This window comes from Apostichopus japonicus, chromosome 8, assembly GCF_037975245.1.
Source record: "Apostichopus japonicus isolate 1M-3 chromosome 8, ASM3797524v1, whole genome shotgun sequence".
NCBI classification, from domain to species: Eukaryota; Metazoa; Echinodermata; class Holothuroidea; order Aspidochirotida; family Stichopodidae; genus Apostichopus; species Apostichopus japonicus.
The window spans coordinates 1,887,035-1,912,576 of NC_092568.1; the positions used below are offsets into that span (position 1 = coordinate 1,887,035).

At 36.2% G+C, this 25,542-nt stretch overlaps 1 protein-coding gene across 1 annotated transcript in view; it reads left to right on the forward strand.

The window, feature by feature from the left end:
- Positions 1-25,542, forward strand: part of LOC139971206 (bestrophin-2a-like) — an 84,308-nt gene that overhangs the window by 51,550 nt on the left and 7,216 nt on the right. Inside the window, exons 2-5 of the mRNA XM_071977480.1 lie at positions 18,756-19,009; positions 20,226-20,431; positions 20,812-20,966; positions 21,733-21,810. Coding sequence (XP_071833581.1) covers positions 18,756-19,009; positions 20,226-20,431; positions 20,812-20,966; positions 21,733-21,810 — 693 coding nt within the window. The remainder of the gene's footprint in view (positions 1-18,755; positions 19,010-20,225; positions 20,432-20,811; positions 20,967-21,732; positions 21,811-25,542) is intronic.

A 25,542-nucleotide genomic window follows, 5' to 3' on the forward strand; every position in this document is an offset into this window, starting at 1 on the left:
AACCTTCTTTTTTTTTAATGTTATAGTACGTTAAGGTAAACTCCTCTTGCCATTAAAGTTTACTCTTATACGGTATATTCCTGGGGCATTGTTTATTACGATCGTTTCCGACCAATATTGCAGTTTATATTAACAATAAGGTCACAGCGGAAAGAATAAGAGACTTAAGGTAGAGAACCTTCAAACTATTTCTTCACTAAAAATTATGTTCAGTTTAACCTTAGCAACAAAAAATACCAATTCTACAACAAATATGTCATTTTAGAAACAAAACCCAATAATACAGCTTCTTAAGCGTTTCCTTACCGATTCCTTTAATTACTTTTAATTAAAAATTAGTCAGTAATAGTTATAGCACTTATAGATCAAGTTTATTACAATACGACGTTGAGGAATGTATTCTTACGTGCATGTCAATACAGGCATATGAATTTATCTTGTCAGCTTGATCCGTCGATTGAAGTCACGTCAAAAGCACGAAAGTAATTATATTAAAGTTGTTACCGGGTTTTTGTTTTGTTTTTTGTATAGAATTCTCAATTTATCACGAAAACAGAATTGCACAGATTGAAAGAACTCGCAAAGCGTTTTAAAAGAACCGTGAAAATTTAAATTATATAAGAAATCCAATTATGAAGTTGCCATTGACGCCCGCAGAAAAGAGTTTCAGAGGAGGGCAAGAAAACTTCAGGTTTCATAAACTGGTGAACCTTCCAGAGAATAAATCGCGTACTATAAAACCCATTGAACCCACCCCCCCTTTTTCACCCCTGCGGATGCCCGTGATGGGAGAGGCTTCAGCGTTTTCTTGCATGTTTCGTTAGTTATTTACATCCAATAATAACTAGCACTATTAAAAGTACACTGTTTGTTGGCGTGACGTAAAAACATTATTTCTTGCCTCAGTGGCGTAGGAAGGTACTTTTGAGTGGGGGGGGGGGGCTGAAGACTGATGGCCGGCCTGGGGGAGGGGTCTAAGGTGAGGGGTCCCCCTCCCCCTTTGGATTTTTTTTGCATTCCAGGTGGCCTCAGATGCAATTGGGTGCAATATAGCTCACTTCAACACCCACTCCATTTTGTAAATAATTTTGCATTTTCACCTGGCCTTAGATGAAATTTGGTGCTCCAAATGAGATTTTTTTTCTCATTTGGAAATGAAAAAGGGGTTTTCTGACTTGCGAAGCGGGGGGGGGGGGCGGAATGATACTTCCGCCCCCTCATATTTTTCACTGGGGGCTGGCGCCCCCCCCCCAGCACCCCCGGTTCCTACGCCCTTGTCTTGCCTGCATTTTCATAGAAGTCAATGAACTTGCTGTGAAGTGAACGTGCGAGACTATACTTATAACGTTGTTGTTTCAATTTTACTCATTTTTTTATATTCAATACTCACTTTATCACGAAAACATAGAAATATAAGTCTGTTCCTTTTGTTACAATGGAACTATTAGTTAATGGATTTTCAAGGTGAAACGTTAGAATGTTATTTTATACAAGTATTTAATTTGGTACGGAAGTTTTCTAGGAAATAAGACACCAAACCATTTTTTCTTCTTTTCTATTTCGTAGTCGTATATCTCTCAAAGGGCAGTTTCCCTTTTAACATAATTTGCGATAACTGAACTTAAAGAATGAAACAGCTAATTTCAGTGGATAAGTTAACATAAACTTATGAAAATTGTATTTCTTTATCGATCCCAGAAATATAGTATGTAAGAGCACATCATTTTTGCATCCTTTACTAACTATTGACGGGGATACTAATTCATTGCCGTGTTAGTCATTCCTATGAAAATATTGTCCTGTATCAGTAAAGACGTAACATGACAGAAAGCAACAACATGTTTGCACGGCTGTTGTGTTATTATTGTCTATAGACATATTGTGTATGGATCTCCCCCCATGTACAGTCCATATAAAGCTGCAATGCAGGGATTCTTTATACGGGGTCCAGATAAAATAAATTAGATGAAGAAAGGGATAGAATCAAAAACTCACTACACCTAAAATCAGCAATGCGTAGGGTGTAGGCTGGTGTATGGTACTCAATCCAAATGAAGCCCTTGGAGGTGCGCTCCCTGCGCTACCGAGAAGTGCAAGATTGCGTGGCGACTTTTCTTCGCGGGCCGTACTGAAATCTTTCGTTGGCCGGATTCGGCACGCGAGCCGCCTTGTTGAGAACATCTGAAGTTGATTTACCATTGAAGAATGTCTAGCTAGGCTACACGTTTGCCTATAAATATGTATCTTATGATGTTAATATCTAGCAAGTGGAGAGGGCCTATACGTATATTCTCTGTCATGGTATAGGCTATATACGTGAAACATATGACGATGATTATTAATAAGAAAAGGTATAGATACCTCATTAGTGTTCTGTGATTAGAGTATCCTAACATACTCTATAATATACAATACCAGGTGAAGGCTTAGTTAAGCAAAAGTTAATAGCCAGTATATATTACAACAAGTGTTGAAAACAAATCCAAAGTTAATGCCGCCGTGACAGAACGACATTTTTTCAAGGTCTAATTTTCCCTTCAGAAAAGATTGTAATTATGACCTCTCGCACATATTAGAGGTCCAAATGTACACATCTATATACGTCTACTTAGTCCCAACGTGTGTTTCCATATGTAATAATATAGATTATTTTTTTCATATGTGATAAGCATGATATTTTTCTTTATGCGAGGTCATGATCATTGATCATACAATAAGGTTATCGAAGGGATCATCTCGACATATAATGATACAAACTATGCAAATAAAGGAAAAACTGACAGCGTTTCTATACAGCTTTTGCAAATCAGTTTGCATCTGAACATAATTCTAAGAATCTAATGCAACCGCACGGATGTGATTCAGTTCCATGAGCTGTAAACTTGGTCTTAGTTGATTTACCAGCTGAGAGTGACATCACCCGAAAGTGTTATTCCTGTAACATAATGTAAAAAAAAAGAAGATCCTATGTCCGTCTTGTGACAACAAATTCTCTTATGTGGTATTGCTGGGATGGGGATGGGGATGCGGAACTGTCGCTGCCGGCTCCCTTGTAGGAATCGCGGGACCGTACATGGGTCTGCAATGGATGAGTGTGGTTATGGGTCTTCTTTGTGCGATGTTGTCCATGAAGTCAAAAGCAGCAAAAAGAGTGTATCTTCCGAGTATAGTAAAGACGATTTATTTGTTCATATCTCGCATCAAGCCACGATAAACAACATTTACAGTTTACATGTATGTAAAATATGCACGATATAAGTAGAATCCTGATCACTTGAAACAAGTGATTCTGTATTCAATCTGCAACAGCTGGCGAATTTTGTTAGCAGATTACGTTTATAACGGGAGTATAGGTCGTATGATACCCTCTAGGGTTATATAGCGTTATCAATCCGATAATTGCTACCCTACTACCCCATCGGCAATAACCGTTATGCTCTCAACGGTTTAGAAGAAGATCAACTAATTCACATGTGGGAGTAAGAATTAAAGCTCAATTGAATTACAGGTCGCTGAAATCTAATATGTTTATCAACAGTATGGACTTCCTATTGTTTTATCTTCTTTACTTATTTTATATATATATATATATATATATATATATATATATATATATATATATATATATATATATATATATATATATATATATATGCGTGTGTGTGTGTGTGTGTTTGTAATTTTATATACGTATATTTCAGTTTTTACTTTCTTAATAGGAGGGACCATATAGTATTTGATTTAACATATATTTAAGTATGTCTTTTTTTTATATCTTTCATGAATATGAAGCAATCTAGAAAACATCTGTTTTACGTCAATCCTAAAGCAGTCGATTAAAGCTGTGTAAGTTATTTCTTAAATTGCATAAGTTCAAGTTATGTGTGAGTTCAATGTCTCGTAGAACTTTACAATCTTATAACATTTGATAAAAGTTGCCTCGTGCTATGACGTCACATCCTTTGGCCTACATGTCAAAGGAGGAAAATTTTGGTAGCATACTCCTGGTGTTGCTGTTGTGTGAAACAAATCTTCATTTGGCGTTCACTAAGCTTGAACAAACTGAGCTCTACATGGCTAGTAGTGTCTTCAGTTTGATGGTTTCGAGTCATGGGTTCTGTATGGTCCAAAAAGGATGAACTTCTAGTTAATTTGATAACTTATCTTTCTCAATAATCACCAAGTGAACTGTCGCAGAATGCGAGGGTGGGGGAGGGGGCGGGGAGGGCACATGGAAAAGTAATATTTTGAAATTTATGGACATTTTTTAGCATATCCAGCCTATTTCTACGAAGAGAAAATAAACGTATATCGTTGTAGAAGCGAACAGTGCATACAGCATATACGTTCGTATAAATCGTGTACAAACAATTTGTATCCGACGGCTCGGAAGGACTTTTTCCCTCGTAAAATATGCAATTAGCAGCCTAGTATTTAGTCTAACCATGGCCAATTGCTTCAATATAAACATGGTGTACCCAAACATAATATTAATTAGGCTAGAATGTTAAGACATTTTCGATGGTTATCTCAATTGAACGATAAGTTTTACTCCTTTCGTCTTAAAGCAGTACTTTCTTTCAAACATCATTTCCCATGAACTACACAAAGCTCAATATTTAGGCACTACGCCATTATGAATTACTCTTATATACGTCATCGATATACAGAAGCGTCCCAAACTGCATGATTGCTCATTGCTAAAAGCGCAATCAATAAAAAGAGTGGTGTGCGTTCCGTACTTTTCGAATGTAAATAAGACGTCATCTTTAGCCTAGATAGGTTAGGAACTCAATGACATAGTAAGCCAAAGAAAAAGGCCATTTATGAGTTGGCATCCTGTAATATTTGTCTGATATGCAGTTATGTAATTGTGCGTATACCAAACAGGTGCTGTAGTCAACTCGTTTCGTTCCAATGAGTCATTTGATTTGAAATAAATCATCATAAATCTGTCGAATTTTGGAAAAGCAAATGTTTAGCAACCTGACAGACAGACAGACAGACAGACAGACGGACGGACGGACAGACAGATAATCGAGGCATAACGATATTCATCTGGTTTCACGGGCAAACTTTTTCGACATTTTTGATGGATTATAATATAACTACACAGCAAAGAATCAAAGTGGCATTAGTCGACCATTTACCTTCAGAATTTGTTTCTCTCAAATATTCTAAAGGATGGGATCTTGACACTGAGTTATTATAGGCTTACATATATATTCGTCTACGATATTGATTTTAGATTAACACATTGTGTAGCAATGATGCGACTTCGCTGTATAAGTATTTTGTTTGCACTTGTATAAATGGCTAGAGAATATAATTTAGACCGAGGAGGGGAAGGGTGTGGGGAACTGAAGATAATTTTACATTTAAATGCATTGTGTTGATGTATTTTTCGGTACACTGTGATGGATACAGCTGTGACTCTGCCTCCTTTCTGTTAGTTGTTGGATTTATTTTAAAAAAATTGAACCAAAAGAATTTCACTTCTGGAAAGAAAACTAGAAGTGTATACTATACTTAAGACCAACCGAACAGGCTCTGTAACTGCTGGTATGGTTTTGTTGTTAAGCATTAAAACTGTCCTTTCCGAATATCCTTTCGTTTGAACCGCTAGATGCCACAAAGTAAATACGTGCAGGGCACAGTACTGGTAAGCCTCATGATATATTTGTTTGTACATATGTTTCACACGAGCCTCTGATTCCACAGGAAGTTATAATGACTAATTGTGACGTCAAACAAATTCAAATTCATGACTGATAGTTTAGACAGTTTCACAGTCTAAACAGAGGCCGGCCTCGGGCAAACATTTTAGTTTTATCTTCTAAACCTGATCCTTTGGCCCAGATTTAGCCTTTTCACTAGCTACATCAAGATAATAAAATTAAAATAAATACGGTAAATGAGAAATGATTATATAAGAAAGCGAAAATGACATTTTCTTGCATGCCGGTATAGGCTGCAGGTTGTTAGTATGTTAGGCTATAAAGTGAATTGCGAAATACGATCGTACTTGTACGCCACATTTCGTGCATTCACTTCTCCTTCAGAAAAATCGATTTACTTCTCAAGTGTAGGAAAGTAGTTTAAGAGAAACTCTTCAATTTTAGAGCAAAAAGCTATACCCGAGAGTGATATTATGCAAATGATCACTTTAGGGAAGCTTCAAACCGTGAAATTGATCCTGTTTGGAAATACAGTCAGTCACGTTGAGTTTGTTGTAGTTTTACTGTCTTAAAAAGAACACCCTAACTTTTCGACCTACTTGCGCTTGTCTCTGTATATATTCTCGCAGTTTGTGCACAGGTGTGTCATCGAATATATCTTTTAAAAGGAGATGCGTATGGTTACATGATTAAGATGCCGCATAGAAGAACTGCATCTCCATACAGCTGACCAAAATGGTTGTTTCTTTTATTCCTTTTCGACATTCGGAAGACATTGGGATTTTTATGGTCTTTCATAATTCAAAATTTGAATCGTACAGCGACTTATGTCTGTTTGCTGTTTCATTTCTATTGAAAAGAAGTAATGTTTGCAAATAATGGGGTGAGGAAAACGGGCTACAATAAACTTAATTTGTTATTGATAATCATTATTGTCAATCCTACTTTCGCGGCCCCTGCGATTGTGGACTAGGGAGAAAAATATGACCAAAACTTAGACTATATTATTTATTTTCTATGAATATTCATAACACTTCATTACACTTTGTATATTTGTGATAGACAATGTAAATTTACATCAGTTCTCACATATACATGTTAGATAGGTGTACCAATTAAAAAAGGGTGTTACAGACATGCACCTCCTTGGGTGTACCAGCACACGTATGATCCTTGTATTGCATTACCATTGTTACATGTAAAGTGATGCTCAAACTAAGTTTGAATTCCAATCCCCAAAAGTTCGGTTGCTTGCATATGCATGTTATAAATATACCAATGCAACCAGTGAACTCGAGTTCTTTGTACTGTTGCAGGCTGCTATAAATTTAACTCTGACGATGTTTATTGCACATATCATGTGATATGATATGGCTTTCTTTTAATCATTACTTCTACCCGACCTCAAATTTCTTCCTTTCTTGGTTCCCTTCAAATTCATTGCAGTAGGTTTTATTTCAACTTATGAATCGCCTTTCCTTAACAACAGAAGTTGGTTACTTTACTATAGCTGTCGTCACTGGTTTTTAATCTGCAGAAATGGGTAATTACTCCGTATTCCTGTTTTAAACTGTAAACAATGATTTTGTTTACGGGATTTCTCTCCAGAGAAATTACTCAGCTTTGCAAGCTTACACTGCGGGAAGAGGGCGTCAGGTTAGCTGTTTCGCTTTTCTCGCCTTGCATTGGTTGCCTTTACAAATTGTAAGCGAGGCTATAACCGTAAACTATAAACTTTGAAAGTCTGTCAAGTTCAAAGTAAAATGTATGAGAGAGAGAGAGACGGCATAATGAAGCTCAAATTTGTCTTTTATTTACCACAATTTTTGGGGATAGAAGTTGTGAGATTTTAATATGAAAGCAAGGCATATGAAAATCGATATCTAATTGATGATATATGAGCAGTTGACGAGGGATCATGGGATATTGATTTTGTTCTTGTTGTTGTTTTTCATGTTAAAGTTAGTTTTGTTGTTGTTGCTGTTCTTGTTTTCTTTGTTGATGTTTTGTTGTTATTTGGGAGGCAGGACGTGTGCTATATAGATAGATAGATAGATAGATAGATAGATAGATAGATAGATAGATAGATAGATAGATAGATAGATAGATAGATAGATAGATAGATAGATAGATAGATAGATAGATAGATAGATAGATAGATAGATAGATAGATAGATAGATAGATAGATAGATAGATAGATAGATAGATAGATAGATAGATAGATAGATAGATAGATAGATAGATAGATAGATAGATAGATAGATAGATAGATAGATAGATAGATAGATAGATAGATAGATAGATAGATAGATAGATAGATAGATAGATAGATAGATAGATAGATAGATAGATAGATAGATAGATAGATAGATAGATAGATAGATAGATAGATAGATAGATAGATAGATAGATAGATAGATAGATAGATAGATAGATAGATAGATAGATAGATAGATAGATAGATAGATAGATAGATAGATAGATAGATAGATAGATAGATAGATAGATAGATAGATAGATAGATAGATAGATAGATAGATAGATAGATAGATAGATAGATAGATAGATAGATAGATAGATAGATAGATAGATAGATAGATAGATAGATAGATAGATAGATAGATAGATAGATAGATAGATAGATAGATAGATAGATAGATAGATAGATAGATAGATAGATAGATAGATAGATAGATAGATAGATAGATAGATAGATAGATAGATAGATAGATAGATAGATAGATAGATAGATAGATAGATAGATAGATAGATAGATAGATAGATAGATAGATAGATAGATAGATAGATAGATAGATAGATAGATAGATAGATAGATAGATAGATAGATAGATAGATAGATAGATAGATAGATAGATAGATAGATAGATAGATAGATAGATAGATAGATAGATAGATAGATAGATAGATAGATAGATAGATAGATAGATAGATAGATAGATAGATAGATAGATAGATAGATAGATAGATAGATAGATAGATAGATAGATAGATAGATAGATAGATAGATAGATAGATAGATAGATAGATAGATAGATAGATAGATAGATAGATAGATAGATAGATAGATAGATAGATAGATAGATAGATAGATAGATAGATAGATAGATAGATAGATAGATAGATAGATAGATAGATAGATAGATAGATAGATAGATAGATAGATAGATAGATAGATAGATAGATAGATAGATAGATAGATAGATAGATAGATAGATAGATAGATAGATAGATAGATAGATAGATAGACAGACAGACAGACGACATATATATATATATATAGATAGATAGATATATATGTATATGTATATATATATATATATATATATTTATATAGTGCATATCAACATTAATTTTGTGCCTAAATACAACCTTTAAGACATTTGATTGTCGTCAGTAGCCCTAGATTTCCATGAAATGCAGTCTGCAATCATGTTAGTCTGATCATTTCCATTAAATTCCTGGAGGTCTGAGTTCTCAATTGATGGAATCTTTCATTTCCTCACGCGTCATATATTTTCTCAAGAGAATAACAGTATTTATTTATAAAAAAAAAACTTAACATCAAGCAACTTTATTTACTTTCTTTTTCCAGATGTCCTCATTTTCGAACACCACACGTAGTATTTGTAATCAATATCCAGTGACATTTAACAAAATGAATTGTTTCCCTGTTGAGAGGAAAACAGATATGTATTTACAGTACATGTTTCCTTTTAATTAAGATTGCTCCTGATGAGTAGTTTCGGGATGAAATATGACCTCATTTCACTGGTTAGGTTCAGCACTATGTAATGTATTACTGTACAGTATCAACAGTAGGCTTCAGGAAAAGTCTATAATTATGGGTTTTTTATGGTTCTTCTCGTTCATTTCTTGCTATTAATAGTTCAACAAAAAATAAAAACTTGGCAACATTAATATAAGTACACTATCAGCAAGATAGATTCGGCAAAAAATAATCCATATCCAGATATAAAAATGAAAATGACTGAAGCTTCTATCGGCGCCATTTTAATTAACAAATTATCTTTACTTTATTCAAAACCAGTGCTATTTAAACCAATTATTTACTTTAATAACACAAACTGCATTGTCTCTATTTGACAAAGAAAAAACGAATATGATATTATAAGTTTATTTGGAATCAACTTTCATTGTATCCATGCAAAATACACGTAACTAAGTGACAGAGAACTGAACGATATTAAAGCCTCTGTCTATATTTAGCCACAAAATAAAAATATTTTACATATCAGATCAAGATGCCCTGGCTTATCCTATATTTAAATCTAGTTTGTTTATTCCGTAAAAGTTCAGACTCAAAATGCGGGTCAACATCGTTTCTTTGGAAATTTCGTAAACACCTTTCAAACCAAAAGAAAATGTGGTTGATCGTACGTTTATAGTCAAACGTACTATTGACAGTCATATAGATGGCACACAATAAGAACATACGCTGTTGTGTTAGTGTGTCGATCAATGTCGTAAAGTCATGTCCGTAATGTTACAATCTAAAGGCTTGACAGATGCTTGAATCACTCTCACGTGGAGATGAAGCATATACCTCTCCAATTCTGATTGCCTCATCAATATTAGGCAGGAAAATTCTCATATTCCAAGGTGAGGGTTTTTCTCATTTCTGTAATTGCGAACAAAGCCACCGGCCCTTTCGAGTAGAATCGATACGGAATAAGACGGTTTGCCGTTGGGGGCTGTCATGTATTAAAGGAGACATATCGTAACAGCAAAAATGTTGCTATACCTTTGTAACACTAGGCCAGATTTCCAATGATATCTGGTATATTTCAGGTTAGTTTAATTTTACAGTTATAATGAAAGCTGCTTAATTGCATATAATCTGTACTATACGCTGTGAATGTCTGCTCAAAGTATTCACTTATTTACAATCTTCTCCTTTTTCTGTGGTCATATTTAAATGTTTTGCTTCGATCGCAGTTGCTCCTTAAAGATCTTTGTCTCTGTGTTAATGTCATATCTGTTATATTCGATGATTCTATACAATAAACACATTAGTGCATGACAGCCTAACACATTGTAAGTATAACAGGTATTATACAACACACTAAATCTCCTAGTAATACATATTACTGTACTGTGTATTTAACTTGAATCGACAAGTGACCTTAATCATAATATCAACTGTGAAATAGAGGGAAATGAATATCAATGGACAAATGATCATGCACCTTACATTTAATAAGGTAAAACAGTATAGCGTTAGCATTGTACTTGTATAACTATTGCATTGTTTATTGGGCGTGAATTTCCCAGTATGGGTATAGAACAGTTATGAACTTTAAACAAGAGTATTATAAATATTCATAATTGTGCGTATTTAACGCACCCCTTTACCATTATCCAATTATATATATATATATATATATATATATACATATAGAATTGAAATCGTAGTGAGTTGGAAAATATATATATATATATATATATATATAATTGAAATTGTAGTGAGTTGGAAAATCTAGAACAGTGAAAAAACTTCCAGCCTCCACCGGGATTCGAACCCGAGAACAGAGTTCATAGCCTTTTAAAAAAGTCAGTGGGTCGAAGCTAGCAATATTATTAGGCTTGGCGTCGGTCGAAGAGGTGACGTCATAATCACGTCGGTGTAATTTAATGAGATTTTCATATATGTATCAAATTTTACAATTGAAAGCCATGAAAACCAAAATAGGTGTATAAAGATGGCTTGCACTTTAATTGTTCTATCATAAATCGGCAGGACTATACGGCATAGGCCTATCAACATGCTGAGCCGAACACAAACATTGATAATCACAACTTGAAAGTGCTTCAATTATGAAGATATCCAAGAATTAAACTTGCAAAGCAGAAACTATAAACGGAACCAAAAACCTCCTTCCCTGATATAATTTAAAAAATTTGATGAAACAACAACAAGCTGAAACTAACAGATAATTTGTGAAATGAATTTGCCCATTCGTTTCTTCCACCTATATACCTCAACACCAATCCTGCGATAACACAGGAGTTATCACACTAAGATGGGCTGGAAATAAAGCCGTTGAGTTCTCTGTTGTCATTATTCGCTGTCGTTATGGGGATGCGTTTATGAATATTCATGATATCTGCACACGCTTCTTCAAGAAACAGATTCTATAGAACAACGCAGCATATAATTTCTCCGTTACTCATGTTCACTATAGACGGATGTAGATGTTACTTACACTGCGTGAACTATATGTAGCTGTCCACGTTAATGCTGCACATCATTCTTATATGCGCCAGTATAAAATATACTCTATTTTATGAGTGAAATCTGATCTCTTCGCAACTAACGTATTTCTCTAATGCCAGAAGTATCGATCTTAAAGTGGCATTTTTGAATCACAGACGAGTTAGACAACCTTATGTCAAGTACCTTTCTCTCAAATAGATGATGAAAAATGATACGATCTATATTCATTGTAGGATTTTATTTTTCAATGTCCAGCAAAAGATATTGTGCCGATTGGGATGACGTAGCATAGGCATGCACAGGACTTGAAAGACAATGGTGAATGAGTTTATTTCCACTCGTTTAACTTTCACGAAAATAAAAACACAAACCTTGGAAATAAAAGCCATTTTTTAGGTTTGTATAAATTTCTGAAATATTTGCATTTAATTTCATCATCATTTCAAATCCAAGCTTAAGCCGATTTTACTTATGAATTTCCTCTTTACGGATTTTGTTCAAGTTTAACACCAAGCCTGAGAAACTGTTGCACATTTGGCGCAAAGTGCAACTTTAACATTAGAAATATTTAAAACTTGTCTCACCTTTACCTCTCTCCACCCCCCCCCCCACTTCTCTCTCTCTCTCTTTCTCTCTCATGCGCGTACCTTGACTTCAGATGAAGCACTTGACTCGGAATCAAACATCAGGTACTTATAAACTGACAAGACTTACAACGTCGTTGCTGAACTCTCGAATGAATCAGAATATGTAAATCGAAGAACACGAAGTAAAAAAGTAGTCGCGCACGATTTGGAAATAAGGACGTCACGCAACGAGACAAACAGGTATTGAGCAGGCAAATGATTAGTCGGCAACTTTAGACTATTTTTTCTGTTGATAGTATTGTATACTCACGTGTATACTCACTGTATACTCAGTGACGATATCGAGAAAGGCCGATGGGAGAGTGAGTCGGGTGAAAATCCCTGCAAGGTGGCATATTTTATTGTTAGGGGCAAATCTGCTGGTGGAGAGGGGGGGGGGGTGTAAGGCAGGGAAACGTAAACCCATCGGGATCGTAGCAAGCCCCTGTTACATTGACTTAAAGCAGCTTTCTGAGTTGATTATTTTTTGATTAAAAGTACCTTTTCAGCGTGACCATATATAGTCATGTAAAAGAACATTCTGGTGTCTAAAATTGATAACTGAACAAAATTGCTGAGTCTTTTCTGAGTCTGTGAAAACTACATCCTCATAGCATTTTGTATTGTGAAGATATGAAGTCTTAAAAGTTAGTGATATTTTGTAAATGTATCTGGCAACAGCAGAATGGATGATGTCATCCGAGCATTGCAGCTGCAAATGTCTTTGTTATTCTTTACAATATCTCAATCATTTATTCACAAACAAATAGAATATTTCTACGAAAAAGATTAATTTTTGATGAAATTATATGTACAGAGAACTTTGACAGCTATGCAACATTCCAAATGTATCAGGTTTCAAGGCTAAATCAAACATGAAGATTATAATAGCCTAAGTAAAGCTTCCAAAGAGCATTTGCCCGGATGACATCACAGACCCCCTACTGTGATCCAACTTCCTGGAATAGTTGAAGATTTAGCCAGTCAAAAACGGTCACATTCAATCAAACCTATCTCAAATTAGTGGCAAAGATAGTGAGATGGGGTTTTCAACTAGCAGTATGGAATATTTTTCTCTTCTATATCAGTTTCACATTTTTTTGTCAGCAGAATACCCCTTTAAAGAATTTGCGGTTGTAAATTCAAATGTTTCAATATTGAGGTCAAGAGATTAAAAGGTTTAATTTCACCTTGCTATTTGCATGTAAATATGGTAATGTGAAAGCTGTGTGGGTGATGAAATATTCGAACTAGATTAAGTAATTAATTACTTGCTCATGAGTCATCATTAAGTAATAAACAAGAAAAATATGGTTGCTTTAGTTTTGCCATCTTAGTTTTTGTCGTGGTCGGTAGGTTTGGTCAAATTGTTGAGCAAACTCAAAACGAAACGGATAAAGACATGAGGCACATGTGGTCACGTCATCTCACGGAGCACCCGATACACATTGATAACACATTTACTACTGTAAATCTTTACAGTTTTGTACCACAGTAAAAACTGGATCGTGCTATAATTCGGTAGCATGTGCTATTAGGATTACAGTAAGAACTGAGGATATGTGTAATTCCAACAAATTCAGTTGTTTGGGATTTGTTGGAATTACAAATATCCTCAGTTCTTACTGTAAACTTAATAGCACATGCTACCGATTTATCAGATTTGTCAGCACGATCCAGTATATACTGCGGTACAAAACTTTTGATTTACAGTAGTTACTGTTATCTCTGTGTGAATCGGCTGCACGGAGACAATACATTAGAGACATACCAACTTCAGAATTAACTGAATACGCTCATATCAGATCTGTCATTGTTGTCAAGGACATAATACTTACTTCAAATTTAACCGTTTTTAATGTTGGAACATTTCAACTGTGCTCAAAAGTATTCAGAAACTATTTTTAGATATACGTGACTCTTGTATGACGCAATCACAAACAATCACATTTTTAATTTGCGCTTTCTTTTTTAACTCATACTCATGTACATTCCTTATCTTGAATCCAAATATTCCTTTCTTCCAGTCCTAACGAAAAAGCTGAACCACCAAAGTAATGAAAAAATGGAGAAGTATATAACCTGCGATGGAGTAAGGTTACTGCGTCTGTTTTCCCTCCCCAGTCAACAGCCTCTGAAGTTGCTTAACTTGTTGTTTTGGATGATTTAACTAATGTACCTTATGTCTTACAGCTCCAATATTAAATGAAAGATAAATATTTATTTTAAGCTGTTTGGCGTGCCATAACTAGATCCTGACCTCAAGCTATTCGGCAGCTTCCTCAAGCCACTTAGTGGAATGAAAAGAAATATTTGGTTTCTTCCAAGCGTGTCATTTCTAGCGAGATTTTTATCCAAGTGTCATTGCCGTGACTTTTAAACTGTCGGTCTGTAACCTTCAAACCAACCATGTAGGTTTACCTCTGATCAATAACTTCCTTCTCAGAAGAAGTAGATAGAGAGAGAGAGAGAGAACCAAAACAAGAAGTTTCTTCTTTCTATTTTTATCGAAGATAGCAATTCAACCAATGATTTTTCTAAGCAAGTATTGGGGGGGGGGGGGGTGGGTGTGGTCTTATAATATAAACCATAACTAGGCTATTGACAAAGCATTTCTTGAATATAGAAAGGTCGGGAACAGAGATTCGATTTGATGAGTTAAATTATTACCGCTAACTTAAATTGATCTTAAAAGTTTTAAATACTCTAATCTAATCAAATATATACCTCCAATGAGGTATTACCAAACCAAGTAGGCAAGATCTCGGAAAACATTCTTCTGAGACTTGTGTTTGCCTTTACAGTGTTACCGGTTTCTCGCCTTTCTTGGCATCTCAAGTATATCTTTCCTAGGTTGTTTACATTTACGATACAGTGGTATGGTGGAATGAACAATAACTGTTGTCTTTTTGACCAATGATTCTGCTATAAAGTCTTATACTAATAATAGAAAGTTTAATACACGTTGCTATCCGTTTTTTAGCCCTTGTCCTGACTGTAAACTACCCAGTTAATATAGGCCTAAGATACATCTAGTGTCATGAGCCCACAACTAATGCCATTGTTGTTGCTTTATTTTCTAATCTCACTTTGCTTTTTTTCAGTTCTTCTCTCATTACCAAAGTTATCACGTCTGTATATAGCACATTACTTCTTGGTTATTATTATATGTAAAAGTAAAAGGGCCTGATTTTTCGATCCTAGCAGGGTCTTCCGCAGAGGCTGAATGACAAGTAACAGTATACAGAAGTGAAAAATACAAGCACAGAATACAGACAGGTTAATGAGCAGGGTGAACACAAAAGATATAGATGTAAGAGGATTAGTAGATTAATGACATGTCCCTACCTTAGGTAGCCGTCCTGACCTAGTACGAATCAGCAGAGAGAGACTGTGGCTGCAACGCCTTCTCATCATTCAACCTCATGGGCTCAACATTCAGGAAGGACATGACTAACCTTCCCCCCCCCCCTTGTTTCCCCTTGTGTCACCACTCTTCTCGTAGCTCTCTTCCACTTTTTTGTCTCCACACTTTTTTGTCTTTGTCCTTGTGTAGTTTACTCCCTACCATCTTCCCTTATTCTTCTCTGTGTCCCTCTACAGTTTATCTCCTACCTCTCCTCTTCCCCCTGTTGGTTTCTTTCTTCTCTCCATCCCTTGGCCCTACCTTTATCTTGTCACTGCCTTTTTCTTCTCACTGCCTTTATCTTCTCGCTGCCTTCAACTCGTTCATGCCTAAATCTGGTCATTGCCTATATATTTTCATTGCCTTTACGTCATCACTACCTTTGTCTTTATCATTAACTTTATTTTAACACTGTCTTCGTCTCTGCCTTCGTCTCTGTTATCTTACGTTATCATTGAATGAATTTACAACCAAGTATATTACTGTCACTGTTCACAGTGCAGCAAAATATCTGTTTACATCTGCACTTGAACATACTCATGTAACGTTCGATATGTACCCTAGACCACAGTAAATGATATACACGTCATGTGTAACTTGTAAAAACGTATTCGATGAGTAAATAGACTGTGATATATGGTCAGACATCTGTTCGGTATGTATACACAACATGATATACGACTGTGGAGTTTAAATGCATATTTCGTGCATGTGAGACTACACTGCTTTACGTGGAAGTTGGAATGTGTTACCGATAAACTATACGGCATTCACTTTTGAACATTTAAATTCCGTGTAACTTAATTTGAATTTTACAGTTCCCATTCCCTACCCTCCCCTCCCCTTCAATACCGTTTACTTGGAAGTATATATTAATCTGATGAAGTTAAGTATCAAGTAATTCAAAAAAATTACATATAATCTAGTCACAAGAACTGCTTTACGAAATCACAATTCGATTTTTGTTGTTGTCGGTTTTCTCCCTATTGCCTAGGTTCTTCTTTTTCCATTATCGGTGTCATTATCAATAGTGGAGTTCTATTTATTTTCTTTCACTGAGGGTTTATAGCTGCAAGTCTCTCTTTATTTGGGTTTGTGCATGAAAGAGTTTCAGTAATAGGCCATCGGAACTTATAACTTTTCATATAGTCTTTACTGGAGCGAAAGCTGATATCTTACTCCTTGAGGGTTTCATGAAAACTAGATCATTTCTCTTTATGCCGTTACTCTTCTCCATAAGACATTGACAATTATCAGTTGGGATGACATACGGTATGACGTCACTGATGTAATATTCATCATATACCAGTGTTTAGTTTGAGGTATACATGCAGATATGGTAAGTGATGACTGAGAAAGGATGGGGAAGGGTTAAGAATGTTAGTTTGTATTTCTTCTGTTTTTGTATATAAAACGAGCTTATTTGGTTTACCGAAGAGTGTAAACAGTTTGTTTAAGATTACAATCGTATTCTGTGTATTATATGTATGGATATGTGTGTGGATGATCTAATGTAATGTATGTTTCCCCCCCCCCCCCTTTGGTCGTATTGGTGAAACTCACCCCTGAAACTCACCCCCTTACATGAATGAACCTGACCCCGAGCTCCAAAATATGAAAACACTACTATCGACAAATCATGAACCCAAATGTGTTCATATCAGGACCGTGTCCACAATGAGGGTTAGGTTCGTCATATAAGCAATAGTATATGGGAACGCTCCAGCTTAATGGTTTCCAATGTACACTTTAAGTTGCGTATTTTAGGCATGATTGACCCTAATGTCTCGACATGCGAGTTATGGATATTTTCTCTCTATTTGGAAATATTAAAAATGGTTATGGTAGGTTCAAACCTGACTTAGTCTACGTCTTTCTGCTTCGCGGTTGTATTGCACCCGGTCTATGCGAACGATATGTGTAATATGGCATGTCGTTTGGTTAGTTGCAATTGACCCTGTCTTCAGAGATTATATGAATATGCATTCATAGATTCATATACGCTATTGTATGAACAACCTACAAACAAATCTCTGAGAGCTTGCATTGTTTGAATTTACTAAATATATATTTAAATATACTCCACGCGTTTGTGTTACTTGTTAGCTGATATAATAATTTCACTTGAAATGTTTTCAACTCTATCATCACCAGGGGAGTAATTTTTATCATATTTTAAAATCCTCTGGCGGTCAAAATGACGCCGTACCTTAAATGTGATGATCTTAAGACTCGAAGCGTTAGGGGGTCAACCAGGGGTGCATGTTGTGTACAATTCTTTTGAGAGTCGTATAAGACTATTTCATTTCGCAAGTATAACTGCACGTGACTAAAATATTTCTTGGTCATTTTTGGAGTTAACTGCCAGAACAGTATCACACTAAACAAAAAATAACATCCCGACCCCGATCCGTTTCTTACAACTCTCGGTCGATATCTATATTAGAGATTGCATGCAGGTATTTCTAAAGGTTTCTCCTTGTGTCACTGTCAACGGGCTGATAATCAACTAGGCTCATTGCGTTTTTTTTTTTACAATCCAGATCTTACATATAACATTATTTATCACTTGTGACGAATTCAATATTAAGCCTTGACAACGGAGAACCTTTCGTACGTAAAAACAACGAAAAGGAAGCAGTTCCACGAAATGTAGTGATAAATGTATTTATGTTATCGAATTATAATCAAACAATGCCTTTAAACGTTTCTATTACATATCATATTTACTCATATTAAGAAAAGAAAAATTTTCATTGGTTTTGTTTCTTTTGTTATCTTTTGACAGTTAAAGCTGGGAGGTTTCGCCCGTCTATTGTTCTGTTGGAAAGCTAGTGTCTATAAACTACTATGGAGAGAGGTCTTGGTCTTTCTATTGTTCTACACACTCATCAGCATCTTCTATAGATTTGTCTTGTCACAATCCAAAGATCCTCACTACAAGAAAACCTTTGAAGAGGTCGCCCTTTATGCCTATAGTTATACAGCCGTCTTCCCGATCTCCTTCGTTCTAGGTTTTTATGTAACCGTGGTCTTTGACCGGTAAGAAACTATGATTATATCTGTCATTTCAACTAATCGATAGAGGGTGGGGGGGGACCGAAAAATGTGTAATTATTGCAGGCGCGGATCCATGAGAGTGTGGGGGGGGGGGTGCACGTATACATTCCTTTTTTCAACCCCATATACCAAAAATGAAAATTTTATTTTATTAGCACAACCCTACCTATATTCATAATTTTAGACATAATTATAGCCTAAATACACATTAGAAGGCACCATTTCACGTCTAAAATGTCTATTTTGCCGGGGGAAGACCCCCCCTCTCATCACTTTATGGGTGTAGGTTTCATGGAATACAAGGCCACATGCCCATCAAATTAAAATCCTGGATCCCTCCCTGTATTGACTCAAGATAATATTTTGTATTTATCTTTGACGTGTGATATATTTTTGGAATGCTTATCAAAGTTCTCTGCATTTAGAATATCATCATTATGTAACTTGTTTGTTAGAATATTACTTTCATTGGTGGACAAATGGTATTTTCAGTAGGAAGAAGAAGAAACCAAAACATTTTCAGCACATTTATATGTCATGATGACATTCAACTCTCGTTAGCAGCTTGCACCGTTCTCGAGTCTGACGTCACATGACGACACGATCTTCTATCCTGACTGCCTTGTGTTGATCAAAACGAAAATTGCCAATCCTCATATAGGGGCAGATCAAATAAGGGGCCCCTCAAGAAACCCCGAATGCCCCACTGTCACCTACTTTGAAAACTGGAGGCAGGAGTACATCTCTGCCCCTTCACCTTGTTTTTCTTCAAATATAGATGCATTTCACGACGGTGCTCAATCAATCGACTGGATGCTTTGTATAAACAATTAATGTTTGGAACTGATCCAGTGATCGAAAACCTCACACTACGTCTAAATTTTTATTTCCTCTCGATATTTTGACAGCAAGTCGAAATTTTTTCGAAGAAACAGTGAAATGAGTATACAGCTTAGAAAATTTTACATCACGACATCGAAATTATAAATGTCCTATCTGGGCAACCGTAGCAACTAGAAAGCTCAAACTTGTTTTGTTAATGAACCCACTGGTTTTCTTCCCGCTTTACTCATTGTCTATAGTATCTTCCAACGCCACCCTATTTGTGGCTGACGCCTATTACAGTAAAATAATCAACCATTCTAGTGTCCTTACTCAAAATGCAAGATTTAAGGGACAACACTTATTCATTTTGCAGGTGGTGGATGCAATTTAAAGCGATTCCTTGGCCCGATCGAGTCGTAAATAATGTTTCAGCTCACGTCGCTGGTAATGATGAGCGGGGCAGGATGATTAGGAGGGCGCTAGTCCGTTATATCAACCTCTCAGCTATACTTATCTACAGGCTCGGAAGTAAGAGAGTCAAAAAAAGATTTCCAACATTCCAGCATTTAGTAGAGGCAGGTATGTGTGAGATTATGCTTTTTAAAGTAATAATATGAAGATTCTCAAAGTAAATAAAGAATGAATCTATATATTTATCTATTCATCATCAATTCATTTTTCGAATTTATTTACTTTTATACCCCAATTTACGAAATGACAGAACCATACATGTATAAAATTTAAAAAAAAAATTAAATGTTGTTCAATTTATTGATGAAAAGTTTTGACAAAATTTCCAAAGTGGAGATTATATGTAATCCCCCCAAGCCCCACCCCCCCTGCCAAGAAATTATTTTGGTTTTCTTCATATGATAATAAAAACTGACCTTGTGTCATGCACCCCTATCTGCGTTTTCTTCGACCGAATTTATAATCCTCCCTTCCTTGTTTATTTGCAGGTGTAATGACCAATAGAGAAAAGGATATCTTGAAGAAATTGCCAACGGATAATCCTAAGTACTGGGTACCCTGTACTTGGTTTGTAAATCTCGTTCGGAATGTCAAGAAGGAAGGACGAATAGACAACGACCCCGCTGCTAAAACAATCATTGATGTAAGTATAGGGTTGTAAGTATAGGGTTGTAAGTATAGGGTTGTAAGTATAGGGTTGTAAGTATAGGGTTGTAAGTATAGGGTTGTAAGTATAGGGTTGTAAGTATAGGGTTGTAAGTATAGGGTTGTAAGTATAGGGTTGTAAGTATAGGGTTGTAAGTATAGGGTTGTAAGTATAGGGTTGTAAGTATAGGGTTGTAAGTATAGGGTTGTAAGTATAGGGTTGTAAGTATGAATGGAAGCATGATTGAAAGTATGGACGTTATCAAGTTTGACAAAGTTCTATAATCCACAGCAAATTACATATAAAAAAATATTACATCAAGGGCACTTCATGCTACTAATCTATCAGTCGAAAGATGCAACGATTGCAATTCGGACTGTAGGCTAAACGTGCTCGACATAAGCATCCCCCACCACCACCCCTATCACCCACCCATATCCTCCCCCTCCCCCACCTCCTCTCAACCTGCTCAACCAAAGTTACAAACTAACGATGCACTTATTCACAAATAATCGTGAAAGAACCACAATATGAAGAGTTGATGTTTTGACAATCTCCAAGAAAGCTTTCGGGAAATTGAATTCCTTTTTCTTTCTTTTTCTGTAGAGGGAGGTGGTCATATTTCTTATTACATGGGCATTTCTCAGTGTGGATAATAAGAACGAAAATGTTGTTTTATTGACCATAACTAATAAGAATCAAGCAATTAAAAAAGGAGGCTGTTGATTCCAGCTTATTTTTACAGTATTGTTTTATATCGCAGGAACTTAATCATTTTCAAAACAAGTGTGACGAGTTGTACGGCTTTGATTGGATCATCGTTCCACTGGTTTATACTCAGGTTAGTTCAAAATAACGCCACATATTATAATTGTGCCTGTATTATTATATTCAGTTTTCTTCTTTCTTATTTACAGTTTTGCTAAAGGGTAAAACTAAATGTTATCCTATTGTTAGATTCCCGGTGGATCTACCGTACAGTCAGTGGCGTAGCCAAGGGGGTGGGCGAGGCAACCCCCCCTCCTCCAACTCCCAGAAAATATAGCTCAGGCCATCCAAAAACATTGCCAGGATTTTCTTTTATCGTTATTAGAAAATAGGCCATGCCTGCCACCCCCTCCTCACAAAGCTTTGGGTCCCCAGACAGACGTGCCGTACGCCCCTGCATAAGCAGTAATAACAATTACACTGACACCGTCCTTCTCCGTGAATGTCTGTGTTGCAGTCATGACCAGCCAATCAAGCTCTTGTGTTTATCCGGTATTTTCATGGATTCGTTTCCAATTTAAGCTATTTGTTTATTCATGATACAAAGAACGATAAAGGGGCGAGTATTCACAATAATGTTATTTCATCGTGCCGGAGTGTAACATCCTACTTATGTTTGGAGCGAAACCATGGAAAAGTGTAATGCACATGTCTGTGTGTAAAAGCTATACAGCTTTCAGGTTTCCATAATTTATGAAATATAGTTAACTTAAAATTGTATTATATAGTATACTGGTCTGTATAGTACCGGGCCAGATAAAGCTATGTATCACCATTTGCGAATAATGTGTATTGAATCTCGCAACTTTAAATAGGATTATTCCAATCAGGGAGTTGTTGAGCTCCATGATCCAATACGTTTCATTTCCATCTATAGTGACTGGTAACATCGGTTAATAACCGATTGATCACTCATACAACTGGCTACTGATATATTCAAATTCAAATGTATAGCCTGTGACATAAGCTGAAAAGTATCCAGTAAAGTTGACAAAACAAGCTATCAAGCGAAATCAGAAACAGTATATGCTTCAAATGAAATCCTACATAACACCCAGAACTTCATCCGTGATTATCGGGGTATAAATTAATTATTTTCTACAATTTAATGACACTATGAGTTACATCTCAGTATACGTATAAGCTATACACGTTACCTCACAGCCGCGAGTATACTATTATGTACTACAAATCAGTGTACGTTCCAATGGTTTCATGCACCACGTACGTGATGTAGGCAAGATTTGTAGAACCATGCACTCTGGTAGAATTAAAGGGATTGGTTTGGGTCCCTATATTTACTGAAGTGTATATATGTAACACGTAACCTGAACAATGAAAAGTATCCATAGTTTCGCACCTGAGAATGACAAGCGAATGATTGCCTTATGATAGGGATTGCATCATATTACCGTTTCATCATGAAATCCCGTTTTAATCACGTACATAAGACTAATGAGGTCATGTCTAAGCGTTCATGTCTTGACAGAGACGCACGCGATTCGTGTCAGACACACAAATATTTGTACAAAATGAAAAGGTTAAGTGTGTGCTCAAGGAAGAGAAAGACTTAAAAATGTGGCAATCGATCTTTTCAGATTTGTCAGTTTTCATTTAGACTATCATTTGTTTTCAACATCGAAATGATGCTGTATATATATATATATATAAATGAAAATCGTAATGAGTTGGAAAATCAAGAACAGTGAAAAAACTTTCAGCCTCCACCGGGATTCGAACCACGGGCCTATATATATATATATACCTGAATAGATAACCTTATTCGATATATATATATATATATATATATATATATATATATATATATATATATATATCGAATAAGGTTATCTATTCAGGTATTCAGTTGCTATGATTGCTACCTGAACTCACACATAGGACTATACAGCAGATAGGGTGGATCCGGGAATTTATAAAGGAGGGGTGTTACTGGGGTCGAGTGAAGCCGATTCTCCATGGACCGGGTGTGGAAGCATTACCCCCTATAGATCTAAACGCCGGATTGTGATAACATACCTTGAATTTCTGTGTGAGGTTGCAAAAGTGAGTGCACACCCTTTTGGTGAAGGATTTCATCCGTTTCGTTCAGGTTGGAATAACAACTAGAACTAGACAACTGCATTAATGTGGCTGGGTACACAGTTGAAAACAATAAAGACAAGTGTGCTAGAATTTTTAGTTCAAATGACTTATACCTTTGGTCAATCAGCACGAATATGCTTACTCTAAATTTGTGCATATTCATGATTTTGCGGCTATCTCGATGTTGATTTGGACTCCCGATATAGCATCATATACAGTGGCGTATCCAGGATTTTCTAACCCGGGGGGCGCGAATTACTATCTAAGCGGAGCGCCACCATCGGTTGGCGCGCAGCTTACAAGAAAATTTCTGGTTTTGATACCCCCCAGATCACCGGAAATGACTCTTCTCGGGCTTGAAAATGACCAACCAGATGTACACTTTTACCTGAGAACCAAGTATTTCCCAATAGTTTTTTTTCCCCATCCATAACCTTTTTGAAGATTGTCACCAGTCACACATCATGTTCGACCTCATCGCATCTCCTGTGGATCATTACTTTTTGTAGGTGATTCTACGTCGCGGCCCACAATACCCGACAGCCCCACTTTTGAAGGTTTTAAGCCCATTTCTTGTTCAGAATTTCAAAATTCACATTTCTCGTGATTAAACTCACTTCAAAACATACCCATAATGTTGCAAAAAAATTCATCTATGGACAACCAATATAGAAAAATCTCCTTGAACCCCTAACAAACTGGTCAAAATTGCACGAGTAGAGGGAAGTATGATGAAGAATGTTGGTCAGGAAATTTTCGAAAATTCAGACACAGTTAATTTATTGGTGTACAAATATTGAAACCTCCTATAACAGCTATAACTTCTTTGAAGGAAATGAAAAAAATACCAGATATTTCCGAAACCGAACGCTACACACATAGGTCAAGGAGGCGGGGGGGGGGGGGGGAGGGAGGCCAACGAAATATTTCTTTCTGAAAATTCGGGAAATATGCTTAGAATTTTTCGGGCACCTATACTGAAAGAAAAATTCTTTGCAATGATGTAGCTGAAGGAAATGAATAGTTTAAAAATTATCTCCTTGGTAATTAAAATAAAGTTCTAAGTTTGGCCGACTAATTCGCCATTACTAATGTAAAAGAGAGTTGTGACATAACTGGACCTCCATGCTTTTTCTCCATCTACATAGGACAATTCGTTGTTTATATGAGCATCCCGCGGTATACTGCTCAACTTTCAGTGACCGTACGGTAAATGATGGCATGCGATGTAATAACCGATGCTTGCTTATATTGAACGCGCGCGGAGCGCGCGAAAATGTTGGTTATATTTTTCGGGCAAGTCGTTACAGCTCCCCAAATCAAATTGGGCTCCTTCGCCTTTGACTACACACATAGACAGTTTTGAGGCTGTTCATCCTGGAACGCCATTTTCAGGCGCGTAGCGAATAATTTGCAAAGGGAGGAGCGAAGCCTGTAGGCAAACTATCTAAGCGTAGCGCCACCACGAGAAAATTTTGGCCGAAAATGCCTCCCAGATCGCTGGAAATGACACTTCCCATGCCTTGTAAGTTGCATCTAAGCATTTTCTATTTCGAAATTACTAGCGATATCATAAAAAAAAAATATGCTCGGGGGGGGGGGGGCGGCGGTCGCCCCATTCTCGAAATGCGTCATGTTCCCCGACGACTCGGTCGAGTTCGAGACCAGCCACAGTTGATTTCATAGCACAATTGTTTAAGGC